The sequence below is a fragment of the Nelumbo nucifera genome, chromosome 2, assembly GCF_055504915.1.
Source record: "Nelumbo nucifera cultivar China Antique chromosome 2, China Antique-T2T, whole genome shotgun sequence".
NCBI classification, from domain to species: domain Eukaryota; kingdom Viridiplantae; phylum Streptophyta; class Magnoliopsida; order Proteales; family Nelumbonaceae; genus Nelumbo; species Nelumbo nucifera.
The window spans coordinates 6,241,894-6,266,910 of NC_142650.1; the positions used below are offsets into that span (position 1 = coordinate 6,241,894).

General features: G+C 37.7%; 2 protein-coding genes across 3 annotated transcripts in view; both read left to right on the forward strand.

Moving 5' to 3' along the window:
* Nucleotides 1–504: 504 nt before the first annotated feature.
* On the forward strand, nt 505–5,089 carry LOC104594741 (mitogen-activated protein kinase 3-like). Its single transcript, XM_010255194.3, has 6 exons — nt 505–895; nt 1,115–1,244; nt 2,172–2,309; nt 2,417–2,749; nt 3,460–3,643; nt 4,405–5,089. The coding sequence occupies exons 1-6, from the start codon at nt 693–695 to the stop codon at nt 4,578–4,580; spliced, it is 1,164 nt and encodes a 387-aa protein (XP_010253496.1). The 5' UTR covers nt 505–692; the 3' UTR covers nt 4,581–5,089.
* A 10,287-nt stretch (nt 5,090–15,376) lies between these two features.
* The window catches only part of LOC104594742 (putative LRR receptor-like serine/threonine-protein kinase At1g67720), a 29,711-nt gene continuing 20,070 nt past the window's right edge, over nt 15,377–25,017 (forward strand). Inside the window, exons 1-2 of one of the 2 annotated variants that reach the window (XM_010255195.3) lie at nt 15,377–15,831; nt 18,498–19,029. In XM_010255195.3, the coding sequence (XP_010253497.1) occupies nt 15,756–15,831; nt 18,498–19,029 (608 nt within the window). In that variant the 5' untranslated portion in view covers nt 15,377–15,755. Of the gene's footprint in view, nt 15,832–17,740; nt 17,765–18,497; nt 19,030–25,017 lie in introns of those variants that run through there. The other variant, XM_088897776.1, reaches the window with a different exon arrangement.

The following is a 25,017-nucleotide window of genomic DNA, read 5'->3' on the forward strand; positions in this document are numbered from 1 at the left end:
CACGTATCATTTTTTTTTTGGCTAAGTACCTCGTCATCCCGTCTGCTCCCAGGTGGCTGGTGACTCAGAAGCTGAAGTGGAGCTCCCTAGTGTAGTGCAACCCGGCTGCTCTCGAACTGGAGACGATCTGCTCATCTTTGTAGACGGCAGGAACTAATTACCTGCAAGAACTGGATGAGAGAACCCGGGGTGGCTTATTCGACGGGGACACTCCAATGACTAAGAGAGCTAGAGAGGTAGAAAGCAGGGTTACCATCCCGCCTTTTTTTTGCCTGTCTTCGCCCGTGGGAACAGTTCCTGGATTCTTATGGGAACCTGCTTGTGTGATGTTAATGCAATACACATACATTTTTTTTTGTACTTAACACAAGAAACAACAAATATTTTTTTTTTCTACTTAAAAAAAAGCCGTTGACTAATCAGTAAGTGAATAGCAGCCGTCCGATCAAAGGCGGCTGGTGTTCTAGCTCTCCATCTTATTGTCACGCGGTCCCGCGCGTTATCGTACATCCTCAATTCCTCATAGCCTCTGTCTAGTCGTAGAAAACGGTTTATATATTTTTCGTATAATAATAAGACTACATAAGAGGTTGATCATTCTTTATCGGAACTACAGATCAGAGAGAGAGAAACCACGACGACCAACAAAGAATTGTAGTTGAAGAAGAAGAAGAAGAGGAGACGCCCAAGAAATGCAAGGAGCTGCTGCTGCTGATTCGGGGATGTCTAATGGCCCTCGGAACATGAACGCCGGTAACCCTTCGGATTTTCCGGCCATTCGGACGCATGATGGCCGCTTCATCCAATACAACATCTTCGGTAATCTGTTTGAGATCACGTCCAAGTATCGTCCCCCGATAATGCCCATCGGACGAGGCGCTTACGGAATTGTCTGGTAATCACTTTCTCCTCTTCTTTTCTTTTTGGCTAACAATAAAGATGAATTCGATCTTTTGAATATTTTGATATGGAAAGCAGAAAAGAAAATCACCCCCCTCCCCCCCCAAAAAAAATCTGTTATTTGTGTAGCTTGTAGGTTTTGACTTTTTTGTCCGAACTACAGAGAACTTTTAGTCATCTTCTTATTGGCTCTTCCTCTGTTGTGTGATTCTAGCTCGGTAATGAATTCGGAGACCAACGAAATGGTGGCCATCAAGAAGATAGCTAATGCTTTTGACAATCACATGGATGCCAAACGTACACTTCGTGAGATTAAGCTTCTTCGACATTTGGATCACGAGAATGTATGCTGACTTACTTCAACTCTGTTTAATGGTGGTGTCTGTTAGTTCTCGTTATTTCTTTGTTTTTTTCCTCTTTGTTCCCTTTCTTGTCGTAGCTGTCTTGTTCTTCTTCTTTTCTTGTTATCTTCTCTGTTGTGTTTTTGCTTTGTCTTAATGAAATTTCTGATTACCAAAAAAAAAAGAGACTTCCTTCAACTCTTTTCATTTGATTGCTCGAATTCGAAATGGCAAAAATATGTTTTCTTACTTTTGTGGTTAGATGTATATCATCAAATGTATCTTTTTTTTTTTTTTGAATATCTTTTAACCTTCTAGCTTATGATTTCTAATGGATAGTACTTTCTCCTCTTTTATTCGCAATGTAAATCTTATCGTAACTGTAACATATAACATACTGATCTTGGTCTAAAATGTCAGTTACAAAGAAAAAGGGTTTTTATCTATTCCATTAACAAGTCAGTTTTTGCCGTTAGTTTATTTTTTCTAATCCATATCTAGATGTTAGGAATTTATGAATTTCATTTTCTGAAAGTCATATGGAATAGCTCCAATAACTTGTAGCTAAAATGAGAGATAATAGGTTAAAATGGTTTGGTCACGTGCATAGAAGACCACCAGCAGCTCCTTTGTTACAAGTGGAAGGAACTAGAAGAGCTAGGGTAGATCAAAAAAGACATGGGTACACTAATAATTTACAGTTGGTATGGTTTTAAATAGAATGAGTGGCGAAACAGGACTCATGTAGCCGATCCCATATAGTTGGAATAGGGAATGGATGATGATGATGATTTTCTGAAGTCATATATATTCTTTACCAAGAAAAAATAATTGATATTGATACTTGTTTTCATTATAATTTAGTAGTTATAGCAGTGAAGTTGTTGTTGTCAGGTCTCATCCTAGTTGGATCTGTTGTATGTGAAACAGGTTATCGCCATAAAAGATGTAATTCCACCACCTATACCAAGAGCATTTTGTGATGTCTATATTGCTACTGAACTTATGGACACTGATCTTCACCAAATAATTCGTTCAAACCAAGAATTGTCAGAGGAGCACTGTCAGGTAAATTTCTTTGGCCATGCATTCTTGGTCTGATCATTCAATCCTCTCATATACAAATCGAGATGGTTTAAAACTAATATTGTCCCAATAATTGTCCTGCTTTCCAGTATTTCTTGTACCAGATCCTGCGTGGGATGAAGTACATACATTCTGCCAATGTTATTCATAGAGATTTGAAACCCAGCAACCTCTTGCTTAATGCAAATTGTGACCTGAAGATATGTGATTTTGGGCTAGCTCGACCAACTTCAGAGAATGAGTTTATGACAGAATATGTTGTCACCAGATGGTACAGGGCACCGGAACTATTGTTGAACTCCTCAGACTACACTGCTGCAATTGATGTGTGGTCAGTGGGCTGCATATTTATGGAGCTCATGAATAGGAAACCATTATTTCCTGGTAGAGATCATGTGCATCAGATGCGTCTATTGACAGAGGTAAGATGATGGTTTTGAACATTACTTACAATTTGGGGGGTCTGATCATCTACTACCAAAGTGAAATATTTCTGGCCTTTACTTTTGAACTATTGAAAAGCAAACGCAAGTTAGTACTTAGGAGTTAGAATTCCTTGTAACCAATATATCAATTTTACTTCAGGGTTATGAGCAAAGTATATGCACTTGATGTACATAACACCTTTTATTTTATTTTTTTTTTGGGGGGGCGGGGGGGTTAGTGAGCTACACAACAGGGGGTAGCCCTCCCCCAAACGAATTCGGCTTCGGTCAGTGCAATCCCGTGCCGACACTGTTCGAACAGCCTCTTGCAACCTTACATTGGGAATATCTCCCCATGAAATAAAGCACATAAGTATGGAGATATTCCCAATGCAAGGCTGTAAAGGCTGTTCGAACAGGTGTTGCACTTACCGAAGCCTAACTCCCCCCAAACCCCTAGACCCCCAACCTAGCTGATGGCAGAACTGGATCCCAGGTCTCTGCACATTAGAATTTTATCTCTTGGATTAGAAATCTCATATGAGTTAAGAAACCAAATGGAAATAATGATAAAGAAAACTGTGGTTCACTTACGTGGTTATTTTATGATTTAATGCTTTATTCAGTATTAGGATGAAGTTGCATTGTATGTTGTGAGCAGTGATAGTCAATGAATGAGTGCTTACTCATGGTTATATACTTTTCAGCTTCTTGGCACACCCGCTGAAGCAGAGCTTGGGTTTGTTAAGAATGAAGATGCAAAAAGGTACATCAGACAACTCCCTCTACATCCTCGGCAGTCATTTGCCCATGTGTTCCCACATGTTCATCCAGCTGCAATTGATCTCATTGAGAGAATGTTGACATTCGACCCCACCAAAAGAATTACTGGTAACTTTCTTTCCTTCTTTCAAGCTAGTTGGTGCTTGCAACCTCATTTTTTTGCACATTATGGGAATTTCATAGATAAAACAACTTTATATACATTATGCTCGTCTTTCTAATAAAACTCTGGTTGTTCAGTTCTGTCTGGATATTGTTCAAAGTATGACTTTGTTTTGTCATTTAAGGTAAATTTTAAAATTTAGTGCTCTTTTTGCATATGAATAGGGTGGCAGTACAAGCCATTAAATGACCTTTACACCTTTACAAGCTTCCTGTCCAACTTATTATTCTCCAGATGGGGTGCGAGGTTATTATCAAATGGTCACTGATGCACTTACCTAGTGAAGTAGCAAGAAGTAGAGAACTATAATATGTTGTTTTGAATCAAGCTTGTTGATTAAAACAGCTACACAATTATGGTTGTGCACATTATTTCTAAATGGTTCTCTTGTTCCAATAGTCTCCACTATCCATCTCAAAATGGTATTGCGGAGAGGAAATTATCCAATAATATCCAGTGGACAAACATGTCCGGTTCTCTTTATGCCACGAGAAGACCTACATGTCATCTTGATATGCTATTGTCTCCCTGGGTTGTAAGCAAATGACACCAATATAAGACTTACAGATGGAAGTAGGATAGTATTGTACACTATTACACCCCAGTCCCCAAGCGAAGATACAGAGGGTTGATATTTTAATTTTCTTGTTGCATTCTTGCTTATTATATTTCAAGTATCTGAATGCCAAATTGGTTTACTCTGCAGTTGAAGAAGCGCTAGCTCATCCTTACCTTGAAAGATTGCATGATATAGCTGATGAGCCCGTTTGCCCAGAGCCATTCTCCTTTGAGTTTGAGAAACAAGCCCTAGTGGAAGAGCAAATGAAGGAGATGATATACAGAGAGGCCTTAGCCTTCAATCCAGAGTATGCAATATGGTAAGTCTGGTAGACTTTGTTTTATAGACGGTAAAAATGGTCTTCGAATACAAATAGAGAAATGGGGGCACACAAACAAGAAATAGCCACCCTTCTTACAACAAGTCCTATATGGTAAGCTTTGTATGCAAGGGCTATCAGAATCCAATTGGCGAAGTCAGAATTGCAGATCAAATGGTTGTTGTGATCATTCTGTCTAGTTGAATTTGTGGGGTTCACTGTTTGCGTGTCATGCATGATTATAGCCTGTCATGCCATCTATAATCAGACTTGCACCTCTACAAGAGCAACAAGTGATTTTTTATGATTTTTTTCTCGTGTGTTTGTGACGGTACTTGGGCCTTTTATATTGCCTAAATTGAAATTCATATCCTGTGATGTATAAGGTAAATATAATGTAGACTAATGTAGTTGATGACTTGATGTGTATGGATTTACCTCTTGAATCGAAAATGACTATGTGACAAAAATATGTCAGTGTGGAATAAAACACTTGTTCTTTTGTTCATAAAACTCAAGCTCTTGTAGCTTTTCTTTCTTTATCTTTCATAAACTATGTTAGAAAAGTGAAGAAAAACTAGCAGAAATCCTTATTGAAAAAGTAAAGATGCTGACTGCCTTCTTCGTGGTGGTCCTTCTAATCAGTGTTTTCAAGCTGTCATTGACCCAGTCAGTTGAACCAGTGATTCTGGGTTTTGACAGTTTTGAAGCAGCCCTGTTGAAACCTACTACCCGCCTAGCTTTCTAGGTTGGTGATGGATGGTTTGGTTTTTAAAAAACACTGCTTGTAATTGTACTTTAGCTATCCAATTGATTGGCGACCTTCGTAGTCCATTTATCTGCAAAGCTAGAGTTTCCTATTCATCTTTTCTCTTTGGTTTCTCCTTTGAATGGTTAATAACATGTGATCACTGTCATGCAGCTAGTCATCTGCTATTCATTCCCCAAGTCAGCAACCGAATTAGAAACAGGTAAAACTAAAGGGGAGGTAAAATAGAAAATGATCCTCTACTAGTGTTGCATAATGACCAACCCTTCATTAATTACAAGGTTAGGCTTGAGGAGTGAGGACAAGTACAACAGATTGCATAATAAGTAATAGGTTCAGGATCAGAGTTTCCAAGGTCTGTCAATGGGTTGGCTGTGGTCTGGGTCAGGGTAGATCCCGTCCTAAGTGGATAAAATAGACAGAGACCCAGTGCCACTGCAGTACACAGACCATATAAAGTCTGAAGTAACAGAATGAATAGAACCAATCCTGTAAGGCTATTACTAATCGGACAGGACAGGCCTTTAGGCGGGTAAATTGACAATAAACCTGCACATTCTCTGGCTCTCTCTTTTCAGACATTTAGACATCTTATATACAAAGTTATTAATGGTAAGACATGAAAAATATATAAATTATATGTACATATAATTCGGTTAATACAAAAAAAAGGTTCAGTTGGAACAGGTAAAATTAATCGAGTCCCTGACCCTATCATTAGTCGGGATTCAAAATGCAGACCCAGATCGATCCTATATATACAAGAGGGTCAGAACCGATGAGTCAATCTGGACCATTGATAGCCCTAAAGTTTCCACATCACGGTGCAGTTTGAGAAAACTTAAGCCCAAGGTTTTTCAAAATTTAGTTTTTGGGGAGTTAAAAACATGTTTTTTCCATTGAAAAAGAGTAGGGTCGCGAAACACCTGAAAACAGGCGTATCGGGACCCAAAAGATACAATACAATATGTCCGTATCGAAATTTTGAACCTTGCTTAAGCCCACCTCTTTCATTGAAACTGTAGTTGGAATTTGATCAATCAAAAGCTTTGGTGTACTTCAGAGGTATCATGGAATGAGCTCCTTCTATCCAGTTGTCAGCTCTCGGTGTGGTGTGTAAAATGAAAGGTAAGTGCTTCAGAAAGCAGGTGGTTACCAACCTGTTTAACTCCCTCCTCTCAGCTAGCATGAATCCCCTTGGATTCCTCTTAAAGCACGTTTTCATGCAAATTGCAAATGAGAAATGACTTCTCTCCCCAACAAACGAAAAACAAAAACTGACCAACTCTTCATCCAAGAACGATAGCCAAAATTGTGATGCTTACAAAGGAGCCGGCTGAAGATAAAAGAGTTGAAAACAGGACCATGCGGGAAACAGTTGACATTGTCTGGGTTGGTAGGAGTAGGACTCACTCAGTCTGTCACATATATTAAAGGGAGATAAAACTAAATCTCCCCACCAATTTAGATCTCTTACCCGCAAGAGCCCTATTCACACTTACCCATTACATCACAACCACATTTGAGAACATTTTCTCTATTTATATGTTATCTTATCATGTGGTGGGTATGGAGAATTTGTCAACAATTTTTCAAATAGAAATAAAATTCAGCAAACCAGATTCCCATAAACTCAAACCTTCAAATCCTTGTCCACACGGGGTTTAAGAAAAGGTATCATTGCCAAAGCACTCACGCCCCTTTTAATCAATAACTGAAAATAATTTGTCGTGTATTGAGAGCATCTCTCGGTGATAGTATTACTTCTGATGATGTCTTCATCTGAAGATGTTCCCAATACTGTGGAAGCGTTGTGAGGCAGATAGATCTCAGATATGATCTATCTTCGTGGCTAAGTTTTATTGCCGGACAAGAACATCTAAGGTTCTAAATATAAGCACAATAAACATGTATTGTTGTAACCCCACTTTGAATTAGGTGAGGTAACGTCTTGGTGGTGGAACCACTGCAATACATCTCTCAGTTGTAGCCCTGCTTGTAACAAAAGTGAAGAGCACAGAACAAATCCTAAAGTGTCCAAGAAGTACACTCTTTGGGTTCAAAGGCGGAGCCCACACAAAAAGGAGAAATCGATTCTCTTTACGTAAAAGCTTGTTATAAAGTTAATGGCACTTTGGTTCAGGCAAGCCATAAACAATGAATTCCTACCACCCACACAGCCAAGACCAAAAAGAATAACTATGAGCTAACATTGGCTGGTAAAGTTCTCCGATCTTAATTAATTATTGAACTGCATATGTGAGGATATTTATCATCTTCTAACAATTAACGCACTCCACCATGGATCACGTACAATAAAGAGAGGTCACATCTCCATTCTCCGCCCCACAACGTCCCACAGTAGGGGTTTTTCACATTAAATGTCAAATCAATCAAATCGATGGTCAAATTGGTCGGTTTTTTTAAATTATCTGTCAGTTTTGGTTTGTATGAGAAAATAAACCGACAATTTGCTTTGGTTTGTTTTTCATACATGAAAATCGAAACCAAACCGAATTAAACCGATCTTATATGTTTTTAAGTAATTATTAATTAGTCCATACCCTATATGTTAAATGCTGATATATTTTATTTTAACTTTGAAAAAAATTGGTTATTTATGATAAAAACTAAAAAGTAAAATCAATACAAATATCATACAACGGTACAATGTTTAATTCAGTTTTGTATAAATTTAAATATATATTGACAAAAAGAAATAAACTTAAATATAAATAGATATTTTAATTTAAAATATATATAAAAATCGACTAAACCAACCCTTCATGTTTGAGTCAGTTTTGTTTCAGGGTCAGTCGGTTTTGGTTTAACCGATTAGTTCAGATCAATTGAAAAAAATGACTCAAACCGACCCGTGAACACCCCTACCCCACAGGAACATTTCCCGATGATGACATCATTGGGGCTGGTACTATCATTGGGAAATGTTCCCAATACACGGCGGGCATGTGTTGTGGGGCGGAGATATGAACTCCAATAAAGAATCCCTCTTCCCTTTGAGCTCTTTTTTTTGTTCAATTATCCTGAACATCTCATCTGATCTCTGTTTTTTTGATAAATTCAAAAGGGATTATACAAGACGGGAGGTAGCACATCCCCAATAATCATTAAAACAAATAAAAGAGATCGATCAAGGGAGGTCGTTAAGGTTATAGAAAACAAATCCGTTAACTGTATAAAGAGCTTAATGAGCTAAACAATCAGCTGCCTGGTTTACTTCATAGAATACGTGATTGTGCGTTAGGCCCTGGTGGAAATAATCTCTCAGCACCCAGAATCCTTGAACAATCCTTCTTAATTAATTAATCTCCACAAAAAATCAAGTTGACGTTGCAGACTTTGAAGCACCAGCTTTGAATTACCTTCAATTATAATGGGTTGATTCATGAGGTTGAGCACCACGCTATGAACTTCGCGTGCTGCCCAAGCCTCAGCCAAATTGATGATAGTAACACCAAGGAAGTAAGCCTCAGCCAAATTGAACACACCTCTCCGCCAATACAAAAGGCATCTGATCAATTAAATTGTGTTTAGGGAGTCTTGTCTCTTCTGTAGATCAAGCCATTGATTGGAGGGTTAGCATGACTTATTGTTGATCACTGTGTAATTGAGAGGTTAAAAACTTGGACATGTTTGATGTAGGACCCACTGCTCTGAATACCCCAAGTGCCAAAAATAAAAAAGAAAAAAAACTACGAATAAATTCAGAAAAGTCCAATTTTGATCCAATTGGCTCTGGGATCAGGGTGTCCACGGATGTAATAGGCTAAAGGGCTGTTTGGTAACAGCTGAACCAAAATACCAAATGGCTTGTTGTTTTATCTTTTAGTAAAGAGGTGTAATAACTAACAACCAATCCAGTTTCAGCTTTAATAGCTTATTCACTAATGTTGTGTTTGGTTTGGAGGAAAAAAGTAGGGAATGGAAGGAAAATGAATGAAAATTTGTACAAATTTTATATAGGTTTCTCTATCTTTTCTTACCTTTTCCTTCAAACCAAATACAGCATAAGAGACAAGCCAATAAATCATTCAGTTTAATTACTTCAGCTATAGTCAAACGGCCCTTGAGATCTATGTTGATGGGTTCTATTTAATTATTCTTTCTTTTCGTTGGAGTTATTGAGTATAACGCATAGTTAATTGAGTGTTAGCTGTCAACGGGATGGGTCTAGGTCGGAACCAGCTGAAATTGAAATCGATTCAACATGAAATGTTGAGGGCCTGGACCCGGATCCGATATAGTTTGTAAATTTTGGATTTGGAATCAAACCGATTGATTCTTAAGACAATCGAGACTGACCTGATAGACCCAATTATAATAAATAAAAAATAAATATTTATATTTAATATATTATATATATAATTTATTTAATATATTATATATTTCAGGTCGAATCTGAATTGGTTCGAGATTAGATGGAACCAATTTCAAACCAATAATAATCGAGACCCTATATCAAGACCTGAAATCGATCCATTGGTTCCAATTCTTAAAATCAGAATCGGTCCAATTGATTCAGATCCATGGGGTCCTCCGTGTCAGACTCGACCCATTAACAGCCCTAGTCTTGATGATATAGATTAGAATATTAATCCCTCCTCTATCTCCATTAATGTGTAACTTGTTAAGCCTCCATGTACCTACAAATTTATCATATATCTCATATATAGTGATTCTTAGCCCAGACAAAGATCAAGCTGCTTTTTTTTAGCAGTTTATTTGATTAATCTGCCTTTGTTTGCTTCCTAATATAACACAACATGTAAAAAGTAAAAAAATAATAAAAGAACAGGTCGCAGAGAAGGACGTCGCATGCTTTTGCTTTCTATTGTTTATGGTGTATGTAATTTAATTATGGAGCTTCCAACTTGCTTTTTGATTTTTTTTTTCTTTGTAGTAAAGCAATCTAACTTTGAAACATTCTTAACATTCACACTCCCACCGTCACTCCTCATCGTGCATGCGTGTATGGTGTGGTCCAGACTCCTGAATCCTGAGCGAGAGGAAAGAAGAATTCTCTTCTCATTTCTCGGTTCCCAATTCTCATACCACCATGAAAATGAACCAGGTTGACCCGATAACTCGACAGGTTAAATCGTATTCAAATCTTTTTACCCACGATACATACTTGAGCTGGATCCCACCCACCTGAAATCCCATGCATCAATATATATATCTGAATAATGGTCCGGCTGATTCATAAATCAAGAGTTCGGATCTCCTCCCAAAAAATAAAAAAGAAAGCTTCGACGTGATTTGTGTTTACACATATGTGGATTTTACACGTGTCATACATGGTGGGTTGATCTAACCTTAAAGTGAGATGTGTGAACAGGAATGATAATGGGGCGGGTTTGGGACAGGGATTATATTCTTCATTCTGAACTTCGATTTTGGAAAAAAAAATTGTCCTTATTCCAATTTTCATTGGGGATAAAAACTTGTTCTCCATTCCCGATTTTTAACGGAGATGGATTTTTCATTAGGACTTAAATCCTCGAAATTTTTAGTTAATAGTATTTTTAAAAATAAATTAAAATTATTAAATATAAATAATATTTTAGTATTTATAATACAAATAATATTATATATATAATAATATAAATTTAATATATAATCAGGGTTGAGTGGAGTGGGGACTTCATTCCCTATCCCCAACCCTAACTCCGATCGAGGACCCCTATTAATCCCTGTCTCCATCCATGCCCCGCCAAAGCAATCCCCATCTCCGACCCAATGGGGTTGGGGAAATCAGTACCCGCCAGAGATGAGAAAATTTGCCATTGCCATGTGTGAACATGAATCATGTTAAAATGTATTAAAACGGTTTTTGGTTGGGAGGATATCCTTGATACTAAATCAAAAGAGATAGGATCTACTCCCAACTCGCAAGAGGATTTATATCTACACAACTCAAATATGATTGTCTCCTCAAAAGTATGACCCATCAATGCATACGGAACGTAGAGATGTGTGGATCAAGCTTCAAAGTATCGACATGGTACGTCTTGTATTACATATATTGTATTGTATTGGCAAGGTTTTGATACACTTATTTAAAGGTGATTTTAGGAATTTAAGATTCATTTGGTTCGTAGTTGAAATTGGAATCCGAATGGTATTTTCATTGGCTCGCAGTTGGAATTAAAATCACAATGGTCCATTTTTATGGTTTATTTGGTTCGGACAGAAATGAAAATGAGAATTAGAATCAATAGGAATATGATTTCATTCCCAAGGGAGGGGCAGGGAATGGCCATTCCCTCAAATGGAGGAATGCCATTCCATCAGATATAAGAATGGGATTCCGATTCAATCCAACCAAACAGTTGGAATTGGGATAACCCATTCCGATTCTGATTCCAAACCCCTATTCCTGCAAATCAAACGGGGTCTTATTTATTTTATTTATTAAATAAATATAACTATTTATAAAAATAAAATTGTGAAGAAAAACTAAAAAATAGAAAATACATTTATAAAGCACCCGTACACCTGTACCGATGCATAGAATTGTATTGATACTTTGAACCATGGTGGTGGATATAATATCGTGTTTGGAAGTATTTTTGTTGGGATCTGATCCAGACTCAAACCAAAATGCTGAACTTGAATTAGTGGACTGTGATTTAGACCTAAGTCCGGATCTCCTGTCAACAAAATATGTTCTACACCCTTCAAACATGGTCTAATAGTGCATCTCATACATGAGGTGATGGTTCTCAATTTCATAGTGGATGTGGATGACTCCGGATCTCCTGCACACAAGAACTCTGCCCATGCCTACCCACAATATACTATCCCTGTGAATTGGGAACATCTCCCCCTGCATAATACTATGCAGAGGATGAGATGTTCTCCATGTATGACTGTGATAAACATGGGCAGGAGATCTGAACTCAATATGAATCCCGCCAACTAAGTGGTAGCATGGTTGGCATGTTAGTTGGGTAATCCTAGTAGAGACATGGATTTGAGTTCCACTATTTTTACCTACCTTGAAAAGTTAGTGTATTGTATATATATATATATAATAGATCTCAATCATAAATCTTAGGGAAAAGTACGAATACACACGATGCAGAATTCTGAATTCCAGCCACCCCCTACGAGTAGCCCTCTCCCTCCCTATAAACCACATCCTGCCCGTGAATTTGACATCAATTCACGGTCAGGATGCGTTTCCCATGTACTTTGTGGCTAGTAAATTGTGAGCTGGGCTGATCGGTACTTCTCCCTAAATCTTATAATGAGATGTGCAGTATCAGATGATATATTGAAAGGGTGTTTGAATGTGTTTTATTTAGGGCTGTCAATGTTACCCGAAAATCCGAAACTATATTCGACGTCTGATGTGATTATATTGGACTCGGATGATGTATATGTAATCGGATTGGATTCGACCGTTGCAATCTACATCCAATTAATAATCAGATCGGATTTGGATTTAACCCCATCCGATCTGATTAAAATCCGAATCCGATTATGATATAACATTTATTAATTTTAATATATAAATTTTATATAATTATATTTTAAAATTATAGAACTATATTCTATATATTCTATTATATGTGAATTATGTATATAATAAGTTTAATGTATTATATTTATATTAATTTATTATATATAAAAGTTAAAAAATAAATAAATTTTAATATTTTTGATATTTAAAAAAATTTCCGGTCGAATTTTGAATCGGATTCGGATGTATGCTATCAGATGCTGCATCCGATCCGATTACAGCCGTAGTCGACTAGTTTTATTAGTAGAGGAGATCCCAGTCCCAACTCGTTTGAATAGACATGACCCAGTAGTCCCACTCCCACCGTCGCTTCTCGGTTCTCGCAGGGCAAACTCATGAAATTGTCTTGTTATACGACAAGCATGGGAAGTGGGACCAGTTGTCAGTTGTCGCAAAATCGACGCCAATTGACACCCTTCAATCTCTTTATGACCAGATTGGCTTCATGGCACAATTTTTGTCTACACTCCGCTCTTTTTTTATTTGCACACTCCACTCTTGATGCTTACTCACTAAAATATTCAACCGCTACCAATATTAAAACAAAAAATTTAAGAGTGCTGATAACTGTCCATTAACCTTCTCATTTACGTAAAGTTTTTTCAGTTTTTCTTTAATCTAATGACAGATCTTCCGTGGGACAATTACTTAGCAGCATCAGGTTAGCATAACTTCATTATCACATGCTACAACAGAACTGCTTTCATGAATGCATAATTAAGCAGTGTTGTGGGATTTGGACCGGACAGAAATTGGTTTTGGTGGTCGGGCAATGGGGTTGAACAGTTCAACTCATTGGTTTCGAATTATTATAATAAAAATAAAATAAATAAAAATTCAGATACAAAATTACGTTTATAGACAAATATTTAATAATATATAAGAGTGTGTATTAGGGAAATCGGGAAGGTATGGCTTTGAGCAGTGTTGAATTTGGCGTTTCCTGGAGCTGCAGTTTGTTGCTATCAACATGGACGTGAGGTGGCAGTGATGTGGCACTAGATAATGAGTACCAGTGCTGAAAATGTTTTATGGAGCATTGGCAAACAGAAAATGTTGTTGTTGCTTCAGGAAATGTCTTACTGACAGCAATGTTTCTATACAAAAAAAGACACTGTTTTTTCAAAAAATGGTGCTTCCGACTCACACATCAGCAGCATTGTTTTATGATTTGATCACATGCATAGACAACCATTTAGAACACCCATAAGAAAAAATCAATCAATTACAAATTGAATAGTCCATAAGAGCTAGGGGTAGATAAAAAAAGGACATAGGTCAAAGCAATAAGAAATGATTTAAAGGCTCATAATTTAATAATGGATATGACATTAAAAGGACGGAATGAGGATGATGATCAAAAATAGGATTCATGTAACTGACCCCATATAATTGATAATTTGGTTATGGCTTGAATAATAATAACAAAAAAATTCAGATAAATTAAAAATAGTTATAAATTATCTTGAGGAACAAGTATTAACATATATAATCAATATTTACGCATATAAATAAGACTGGCTTGACAAGTTGGCACTTCCAAAAATTGTATAGATCTGCTCCTCATAACATGTCCCATCCACACATTAGAAATATCTCTATACTCGTGTCTTTTTATCCATGGGAAGATATTCTCAATACATAGCATGATTTGCAGTAAGGATCAAATCCCATATAACCGAAAGATCATTTGGAAATTTAGAGTTCAGTCCACCTCACGAATTTTTCTTAGGTTTTTGGATTTGTTTTAATCTTTTTACAAACATCTCTCTGCCTATGATTTGCTACTTCTTGAATTTTGATTCATCCCCCACCTCTTCATGTTCCAGCTGTACTCAATTTTATGGGTAACTGAGCAATAAAAACCCCAAAAATCATTTCGGTTGCCTGTTGCTTTGATAGGAATCCTCTTAATATTATTATTTAAAAAAGATGAACATAAAAAAGAAATTGGATAATACACATTGGATTATCCAGGTCATTGCTGACGTGGTACCTGAACAAAGGGTTTGCACAACACAAGTCCACATTTCTATTTTTTTTATTTTATTTTGGTTCCATATTGTTTGATTAGTAAGAAGAAAGAAGAGGTCTTGGCATGTGACGTTGATTTGTGATTAACCCACTCTGGTCTCTTCCCCATCCCCACACAAAGCTGGTCCCTCTACTTAGCTGGTTCAATGATTCAGTGAATCATCCACCTACACCCAGTACAGTTCAACTCCATGGACATCAGTGCCCTTGCCATGGTCCCCACCACTCGCCCCTCCCCAGTCCCCACCAAAAGTAGACTCTCTAAGTTCAGACATTGGTAACAGTCTACAAAACAGATGATCTCTGGATTCGTTGTCATTCTCCCGTTTTAATCTTGTTGATGATGTACGGTGGCTGCTTTCTTGGCCTAAATTATTCTAATCCAATGGTTTTTCCTGAGATGTGGAGTAGCTTTTGATATAGAAAACCCACCATCTCATCATGTCCCGCATCAAAATGGAATTGTGGATGTGAGAAAAGTAAAGGCCTCCGTCAGGGAGGTTGCAATGGTACTAGACGGAGTACTGTGCTGTCGTAGTGGTGGAATCTCTCTCTCTCTCTCCTACTTTTTCACTTTGAAGTCGTAAAAGTCCAGGTTAAACGTGGCCTTGGGTCCCACCCGCTGTGGCAGGAAGACTCCTCTTCTTTCTCCGTCTATCTATCGAACGCTCCAACAGTTCAACTCGGTCTAATATTCATCTGCCTCTCCTTTCATCCTTGCTTTTTTGCTGTCTCCCACTCTTCTCATACACCACCTCGCCATTCTCCCCCTCCATCCACTGCTGTGATGCCTTCTGCTCATTCTCAGACTCCTCTGTAACTGGGAAATGGAGTCCAGGCTTCTCCTGTTGCTTTCGCTGTCTTTGCTTCTTTTCATCAACGCGTCCAGAGCCCAAGTGCCTGGTTTGTCTTTCGCTCACTCACTCCGCCTTACATATATTTTTTTAAAGTTTTAATGCTTATGAGTTTCTGCAGATATATATTTTTTAGAATTTTCTTTTCAACTAAAGAGGACTGGGATTCTTTACTCTTTCACTGAATGTATAAAAACCGATGCATGTTCGGACTACTTTGATATAAATTTAAGTCGTTGTGTAGGTGTGTAGGGTTCCTTTATTTTCTTGAATTCACGACAATTAGTGTTGTTGCGATTTTGCTTTGAATTTTTAGGATTTCTTCGTTTCGGATGAGCTTTGAATATTTTCAGCTTTTAATTCTTTATTTTTTCCCTTGTTATCTTGATTTTCTACGTTGAAGAGTTTTTTAACATAGTTTAGAACAACTAGATGCATGTAAAGACAATGATGAACTGAGAAAAATAAGAATTTCTGGTTTATATCTCATTCTGTTCATCTCGATTTCTAACCAAACTGCTAACTTGTTAGTTGGCTCTTACTGGTATTGAAGCTCTATACTATGTTACACCAGCAGTGTCTTAGGCATGTATCCCAATGCTGGATTTGATAGGTCACTAAATTGTAGGGTACTGGGAAAACTTGAATATAGTGGGCATTATACTGTTTTGTTTTAAAATTGCAAAAACTGGAAGGTTCTTTCTTTCAATTTCTAAATTATTTTCATGTTTTCTTTAAATTTGTTTCAGTATAAACCACTAAGGGTATGGCTCAGCCATAGCTGACATGGATCAACCAGACGGATATTGCGTATGTTCTGTTCACAAAACCACTTGATAATTTTTAAAGGATCTAGAAAACTTAGCTATATTAGGAGAAAAATAGAAAGGATTGGCTCTTCAACCGGGTGGCTTTTTTCTTTCTTTATTTTTATCTTTCTTATTTGTTGGAACCATGGAAATTATATTTTTAGGTTAGTGTTCCATAAGCAAGATCCGGAAACAGGAAGCGAACTTTTTACTGGTTCTAGTTGACTTGACTGCATTTTGAAGTAAACAAATTCTAAAAGTACTGCACTTAAGCCATTACGAGAGGTAGTACTAGGCATATGGACAACTTTTCCTGAAATACTGATATAAACTATCTTGGTTTCCCTGTTTGTAGTTGCTTGGAGGGAACCACATGTCCTTGACCACTTAATTATGGGTTTTAATATTAAAACAACGAAAACAGGTGAGATAAAAATGGTTTAAGCTGGATCATAGGCTTGTAGGTGATAACAAAAGATTCCTAAAAAGCGGGAGAGAGTAAATGGGCTTGGAAACAAATTTCAAGTAAGAGATCTCAAGAGACCAAAAAATTAAGACACATAAAAGGACAAGAAGGATAAAAATTTTGATGGATCAATTTAACTCATTTGTTTTCTATGTTTATTTATTTAATTTTTTTTTTTGGGGGGGGGATGGAACCCAAGAAGGAGGGCTTCAGACAACAAGTTGGATCTTTATCTAGCTATAAATGATAAAACATTTTCATTTCATTGTTCTTGTTGTTGCTTGGACAAACCTAAAAAAGAAAAAGAAATTGCATTTTTTTTTGAGAAGAATGTACATACTCTAGAAGTCTAGATATAAATAAATTACCTCCATTAAGGTTCAGATCCAAAGAAATACATTTGATAATATATTTTAGAGCTTAACTCCATAACATTAATTTGAAGAGTTGGGTTCCAGGGTTTTTGCACAAATTTGACAGCTTGGCTACATTCCTTGAAGCTTCCATCACATCACAACCTTTAAGTGATCCTTAATTATGAACATTAAATTAAAGGTGTCAATGGTTATGGTGTCTGTATTTTTTGCTCATTGGTGTCTGTATGTTTAATTGGATTAATTTTGAAGGTTGCGTTTGGAACCAATCTGGATCAAATGTCCAAGTTGGATTTAGATAGTACCATGATCACTATTCTAAATTTCTATGAGGTATGAAAATATTGACCAAGTTCTTAGTTGTTGTAAGAGTAAGCTTAATGGATGTAAAGAATTAAAATAGTTAAGAATCTTTTATTTTTAAGAATGTAAGAAATCAATAAGGCCCTGCTTGTTTTCTGGTATTTAGAAGGGAGGGGGGGGGGTAGGTTGGTCAGCAGGTAAGTTGACCAACTTACCCGGATTCGATTTCCTGTATTACTGGGTCCCACGGTAAATGAAGATACCCAAGGATATCAGTTACTTGGGAAATTAATACCCTCCCTCCACTTGGGTAAGTAACTTAATAACTTACCCATCTGCAACCAATACTCGGGAAGTTACAATTGATTAAAAAATGCCCCTGTAGAAACACTTGCCTGGGAAAATTCGTAGCGTAAAAGAATGTGGGAAGTGTGCTTACCGAGGCAAGTTTTACCTGGGTAACCAAACTTTCCTGGGTAACTAAAATGAATGGGGACTAAAAATTAAAAGAGGGAATAGTGTCTAGGTGAGAGAATGTACACAAAATAGTTAAGAAAAAGCTTTATTAGTGAATGTTTAGTTTTTAGAAGCACTGAGATTGTAACATGTCACTTTCTAATGTCATTAGATAGGTTTTTCATTATGTCTTCTTGATTGGCATAAGCAGCTTTTCTGAGGGGTTCTTGTTCAAGAAGAAGAAACTGAGATATCTGGATCTCCAATTTTTGGCATTGCTTGCTAATACATTTGATTTCCCAAGCAGGTTTTGTAAGCTTAGACTGTGGGGGAAAGGAGAATTTCACTGATGATCTAGGGCTAGAATGGACCCCTGATGATAAATTTATGTATGGTGAAACAACAAACATCACTGTAGCAAATGCAACACGGAAGCAGCATATGACACTGAGACACTTTCCAGCAGATAACAGGAAATATTGTTATACACTTGATGTTGTGACTAGAACTCGATACCTTATAAGAGCAACCTTCTTATATGGGAACTTTGACAACAATAATGTTTATCCAAAGTTTGACATCTCTCTGGGTGCTACTCATTGGTCAAGCATTGTCATCTCTGATGTTAATACTGTAGAGGTCCGAGAGTTGATATTCTTGGCTTCTTCTTCCACAGTTAGCGTCTGTTTGTCCAATGCTACAACTGGACAACCATTCATCTCATCCCTTGAGCTTCGACAATTTAATGGTTCAGTTTACTATACAGCTGTGGAAAATCAGTACTTTCTCAGTGTATCTGCAAGGATAAACTTTGGTGCAGATAGTGATCTTCCAGTCAGGTATGTCTCCATCTGCTTAGAAGTAATTCATGGATTGTGCTTTTATTCTGGACCCTTTCTTTATCTTTTCATTTTATAGATAAAAAACAGGCATATTTATTGGAAAAAGAAATATTAAAAGGGAGAACCACAAGTTGATCATAGGCTAATTTTTATGGTGAGCTACCCATATTAGTTACCTGGTTGATGGCCTTTTTGGAGTCCCTTTGAACCATAATACAAGAGAACCACAAGTTGATCATAAGACTCATGTCATGCAGCATTAGACTTGGCTGAGTTAAAACCCCCATCAGTTGTTAGTGAAAGAACTGGATACTACTATACCTTTCATATCTTTAAATATGTTATCAATTCTTGGCCGACATGTCATTATACAACTATTAAAATTTGCCTAACAATAACTACTAATAAAGAGCAGTCTTCCCCGATTCTGATGCCCCTCTAGAGAGGTTACCTTTGGTCTACTTACTTGAACCAGCTTAAAGGTGGTACCAAGATTCCATTCAAGTCAGTTTGCTAGAGAGAAGCCCTCAGCTGAGGGGATACTGAAACCAGAGGGAAGTTGTCTGCTCCAAGTGCAGTGGTGTTCTCCTTAAATCACTAGAACTTGAGATTAATGCCAAGAAAGGGAGGCCAACTTTTTATAGCTATCATTTTTCAAGAATGCAGTCCAACCACATTATCTCTGTTTCTCAAGGTGTCTCCCATCCAAATGCAACTAAGGAACTTGCCTGAAGCTACCAGTGAAACAAAATGGCATCAATATTGATAAAAAAAATGTCATCAACTTTCCCTCTTACAACTTGCAGGAAATGGTGTCCTTCATGGAAAGTCCTCCCGCTTAATTACTAAAAGGCACATGAACAGATTTTAAATTACTATTAATTTCAAAAATATAGAGTGCAAAGTAGTTTAAATAACTTAGACTTACATACTGGTTGACTTGTATTAAATGGCCATTACCCAATGTTTGGTCCCAGCTATCTGTAGTTTTGGATGGGAAGGATAGACTGGATACAGACCTAACCCTTGGTATTTTTTCCCCACACAAAGAGGCTGCTCTCAGACTCAAACCTACGTTCTCAAGCTTGTCAGCCTGAGATTTTACTATTAAACCAAGCAATGGCTTCTATACTAGTTGACTTGTATACTGTTGTATTTTGGTCATAATTCTCCTAAATTATGCCCAAATGGCCATGCTTGAGTTCTTTGAATAGTTAATTGAATAATCTTTTGAACAGTGGAAAAGTGAAGTTGATTGGACGTTTTTAACATAGAGAAAGTATGGCCACTAGTAGAATAATGAATTTGAAGCTTAAACTTGTTAGAACAATTATCTCAACATCCTTAAGTATATCCTAGACTTAATAAATAATGGTAATTTCACTGTCCAAGGCTACATAGTTAATTGACAGAGGAAAAAGAAGGCAAACTCTTTTAATATATTTGCAAGGACAATAAAGACTGACCCAGGGATTGAGTTGGGATCCCACCCATTAGGAGCTTACACCACACTTTCTATTGCTGAACGTCATTAGGCTTATAGTCATTTACCCAATAGATTGACACTTTTCTTGGTGATGTTTACTATTTACAAACTGTTTTCTTCCTTTGGCTTAAAAACTACTTAATTTATATAATGAGAAAATATTTCAAAGGATGATGTACAAGATGGACACCAGACAAAATAATATGAGCCCATTGTGAAATTGTACCAGCAGTTGGCTATACAAGCATCCTATGGAAACAAGGTCTCGCTGTTCATTCCATCCCAGTACTTGGAATTAGAAATTCTGGATTTATTCTAGTAGATTAGTGTGATTAAAGAAATAGAAAGATTAAGAGAGCAAGATTAATTCCAGATCTAGGTAAGCTGGCAGCAATAGCTAAAGGATCCACCTTAAAACTGAAGAAAAGATCTCAAAAGAAACTAAGTTTCATTCATCAAGTGATGTAGTCTCCGCAATCCTCTTCCATACCTTTCTTCCATCTTATGGTACTGGAAGAGTCTCCTTCAATCAAGTGGCAAGCAGGCTGTCAAGCTGTAGTGACTTGAAGTCTGAAAAATCTCTCTCTCTCTCTCTCTCTCTTGTAGAACACCTTGCCATTCTTGGTGTTGGTTTTGCCATCAAACCTCAATCTCATTTCCTGAATTAATTTCTTAATTTCTCAGTGCACCACCTCTCCATTAATGGGTGGAGATGAGGATTAAGAAGAAAGAAAATGATCATTCTTGGTGGGTGTGCAGATCAGATATGTGATTTGAAGATTTTCCACTGCATTTAAGGCCTAAGCTCTTTTGAAATTCAATAGATGCTCAACTTAAGCCCATCACCCCCAAGTTGCACCCCTACGGTTTTCGGTGTTTCTATGAAGTCGATGGAGAACTAACATAGCAGAAGGTAGCAAATAGGCTGGAATCAGGACCACCCTTCATAGAATCTGCATAAGTCACTCCCTCTTCCTCCAAATTCATACTTACCTTTGAGCTCTTACCCTGTTTCTCTTTAGATTATGATATACTCATATACCTCCAAATATTGGGCTGATAACCATGAAAATACAGGTCGGATGGCTGTCACTTTGGCAATAAAATGCCAAAGGTTAGGTATATATCCAGCCCACCCCTCCCCAAGACCCTGGATGGATAGGACCAATGTTTTTTTTTTTTTTTTTTTTTTATGAATAATAATAAGTTTATTGATTCAGAAGCAAATTAGAGTGAGTTCATACATCATCCCAACGAGAGGTGTGAGCTGCAGCCCCTCCTTGAAACTTACAAGTAAACTAGGAAAGAAAAACAAGAATCACAACTGAGCCCAAAATAATTCTTCCCTATTTACCCCTTGCTTAGCTAACACATCTGACAAGGTATTTGCTGATCTCCCCACTCACTGTACATTGACCAACATATTCCTTGTCAACCAACTAAATTTCTTCATTTCATTCTTGTATCGCCACATAGCCTCTTCAGAAATTTTCAACCAACCCACCACCACTTTGGAATCCCCCTTGATTATTAGGTGTTGTACCCCCAACTGGTTTGCAAATTGGACCCCTTGTACAGCAGCTAAAAGTTCTGCCCTGATGGAATTCCCAATTCCCAAAGGACTTGAGTACCCTTCTCATTTCTCAAAGCACCCCCACTCCGGCTAATCCTGGATTACCCATGCTGCTTCCATCAACAACTTTATTGAGCCTTTAGGTGGAGGAGACCAGCTTGTAATTGATTTGTCCTTTAGAGATGAACACCTTGCTACTGCTGACCAATTTCTCCAAATGTCATTAAAGGAGAATTGATGAAAGATTTCCAAGGTCTTCAGCCAATGTATTACCCTGTTTAACACACAGTCTTTCAAATCTTGGCTGTTCCTTTCCTTATCTTGAAAAATTCTGAGATTCCTTTCTTCCCAAAGAGTCCAAGTCAAGGCAGCACAAGCACATCTCCACATAATTCTCCCTATTTTTGTAGGCCAATAAAAGGTAGAATGGTTGAAGAGCATGTGAACTTCTGCTGGTAGACTCCAACTACCCCCAAACAACGAAAGTAGCCAAGCCAAAGGTCTGCAGAAAAGGGACAAGATACTAATAGATGGTAACAATCCTCACCGTGAGCTCTACAGAGGATACACCAATTAGGAGAAATACAGAGAAAAGGTCTTATCTTTTGTAGGTTGTCTAAAGTGTTTACTTTCCCATGGAAAACTTCTCAACAAAAACCCATAATTTTTGGGGGAACTGGCCTACACCAAATTTCTTTTCACGGAAAGGGTTGGTGAGTAGAAAGTTGAGAGATGGACTTGAAGAAAGAAGCACAAGTGAAGGTTCCATTGGGTCTAGGAGTCCAAACCCTCTTATCTGGCTTGGAGGGATCCAAGCAAACCTAATTAAGACAACCAAGAAAAATAGAAAGAGACTCAATTTCAGCATCCCTAAGTCCTCTACAAAATCCAAAATCCCAAGTAGGATCTAAGGGTGTTCCCAAAGGTGAGACAAATTTTGATACCACCTCTTTTTTGTACAAAGAAATAGAAAAAAGCGAAGGGAACAAATCCTTTAACGGTGAGTCTCCTACCCAAATATCCTCCCAAAAAAGGATAGAGTTGACAGAACAAATTTCATACCTGATAAAATTGAGGAATTGAGGAAGGGTGTTGTGAATAGCCTTCCAAGGTGCTTCTAGGTTAGCTTGCCTCGATACACCAGCATCCCATCCATTCTCTGACCTCCCATGAATGCTTCCCACCACCTCATGCCACAAACTCTCTCTTTCCAAAGGCCATCTCCACAACCATTTCCCTAACAGAGCTTGATTCTTTCTAGTTACCCTCCCAATTCCCAAACCCCCCTCTTCTTTACTTCTGCACACAATTTCCCAATTAACCAAGTGATCCTTTTTTTCTTGTCCTGGCTCCCATAAGAAGTCTCTCATCAACTTCTCCAGTTTCCTAGCTTCCCTAACTGGTATCCTAAAGACAAACAAATAATAGGTAAGTAAGCTAGCCAAGGTAGCTCTTATTAGGGTAATTCTTTCTCCTAAAGAGATATAGTTCCTCTTCCATGAGACTAATCTCTTCTCAAACTTTTCTAACACTGGAGTCCAAAATCTACTCTCCCTAGGATTTGCCCCTAAAGGAAGCCCTAAATATGACATAGGCCAAGTAGAGGTGGAACACTCAAGACACTCCGCAATAGCCTCAACCTCCCCTACCTCCAAATTTATACCTGCTATGCAGCTCTTTTCCAGATTTATTCTCAAATTAGAGACACTTTCAAATCCTTTTATTAGCTCCTTTAGGTTTGCTACCTTTTCACTAAGACCTCCTTCACAAAAAATCATTAGGTCGTCTGCAAACTGAAGGTGGGTGACAGGGACTTGGTGTCTCCCTATTCTCCAACCCCTAATGGCATCTTCGCTGTCAGCCTTAGTAATGATCCTACTAATCACATCAGCTACTAAGGTAAAAAGGAAGGGTGAAAGTGGATCCCCTTGCCTGGCACCCCTGCAAGCTGGAAAAAAGTCCCTAACCGTACCATTTACCAAAATAGAGTAGTGACAAGTACTGATACACCCAAAGATCCAACTACACCACTTGTCCCCAAATCCACCATTTCGCATAACCTCTAATAGAAACTCCCAGTCCACCAAATCATAGGCCTTTTCAAGATCCAATTTACAAATGAATCCTTTCTTACTAGACCTTTTCATTTCCTCCACACACTCATTCGCAATTAAGATCTGATCTGTTATTTGTCACCCTTGAATGAAAGCCCCCTGGGTTTCACTAATGATGGGAGGGAGGACTGTTTTGATCCTCAATGAGAGCACTTTAGCCAGAATTTTATAGATGCTTGTCACCAGGCTAATAGGCCTATAATCTTTTGGGTGGTTGGCATCATTCTTCTTAGGTATCAAGGCCAAAAAGGTGGCATTAATTCTAGGGCTTATAATGTGATTGTCTGCAAATTCCTTAAAGACTTCAGTTAGATCCTCTTTCAACACCTCCCAACAGTCTTGATAAAAACCCATTGTAAAGCCATATGGACCTGGAGCCTTGGATCTATCCATTAGAAAGACAGCTTTCTTAATCTCTTCTTCCTCGAAATCCCTTTCCAGCCACCTTGCCACTCCATCAATTCTTGGCCAATCCACCCTTTCCATGACTGTTCTTTCACTCAAAGGCCTTCTATAAATCGATTTGAAGTGATCCACAAATTTTTTGGCTATGTCATCCTGGTTGGTAATCACCTCCTCTCCTATCTCTAGCTTGGTCACAAAATTCTTTCTTCGTCTCCCATTTGCCAAATCATGGAAGAATCTAGTGTTCCCATCGCCTTCCTTAATCCACTTGTGTCTAGATTTTTGTCTCCAACTGATTTCTTCCCTCAATAACACTTCTTCCAAATCCTTTTTTAATTGTCTCCTTAACACTCTGTCCTCCTCGGTCAGCCCATTGTGAGATTCCTTTACATCCAAATTCTCTATTC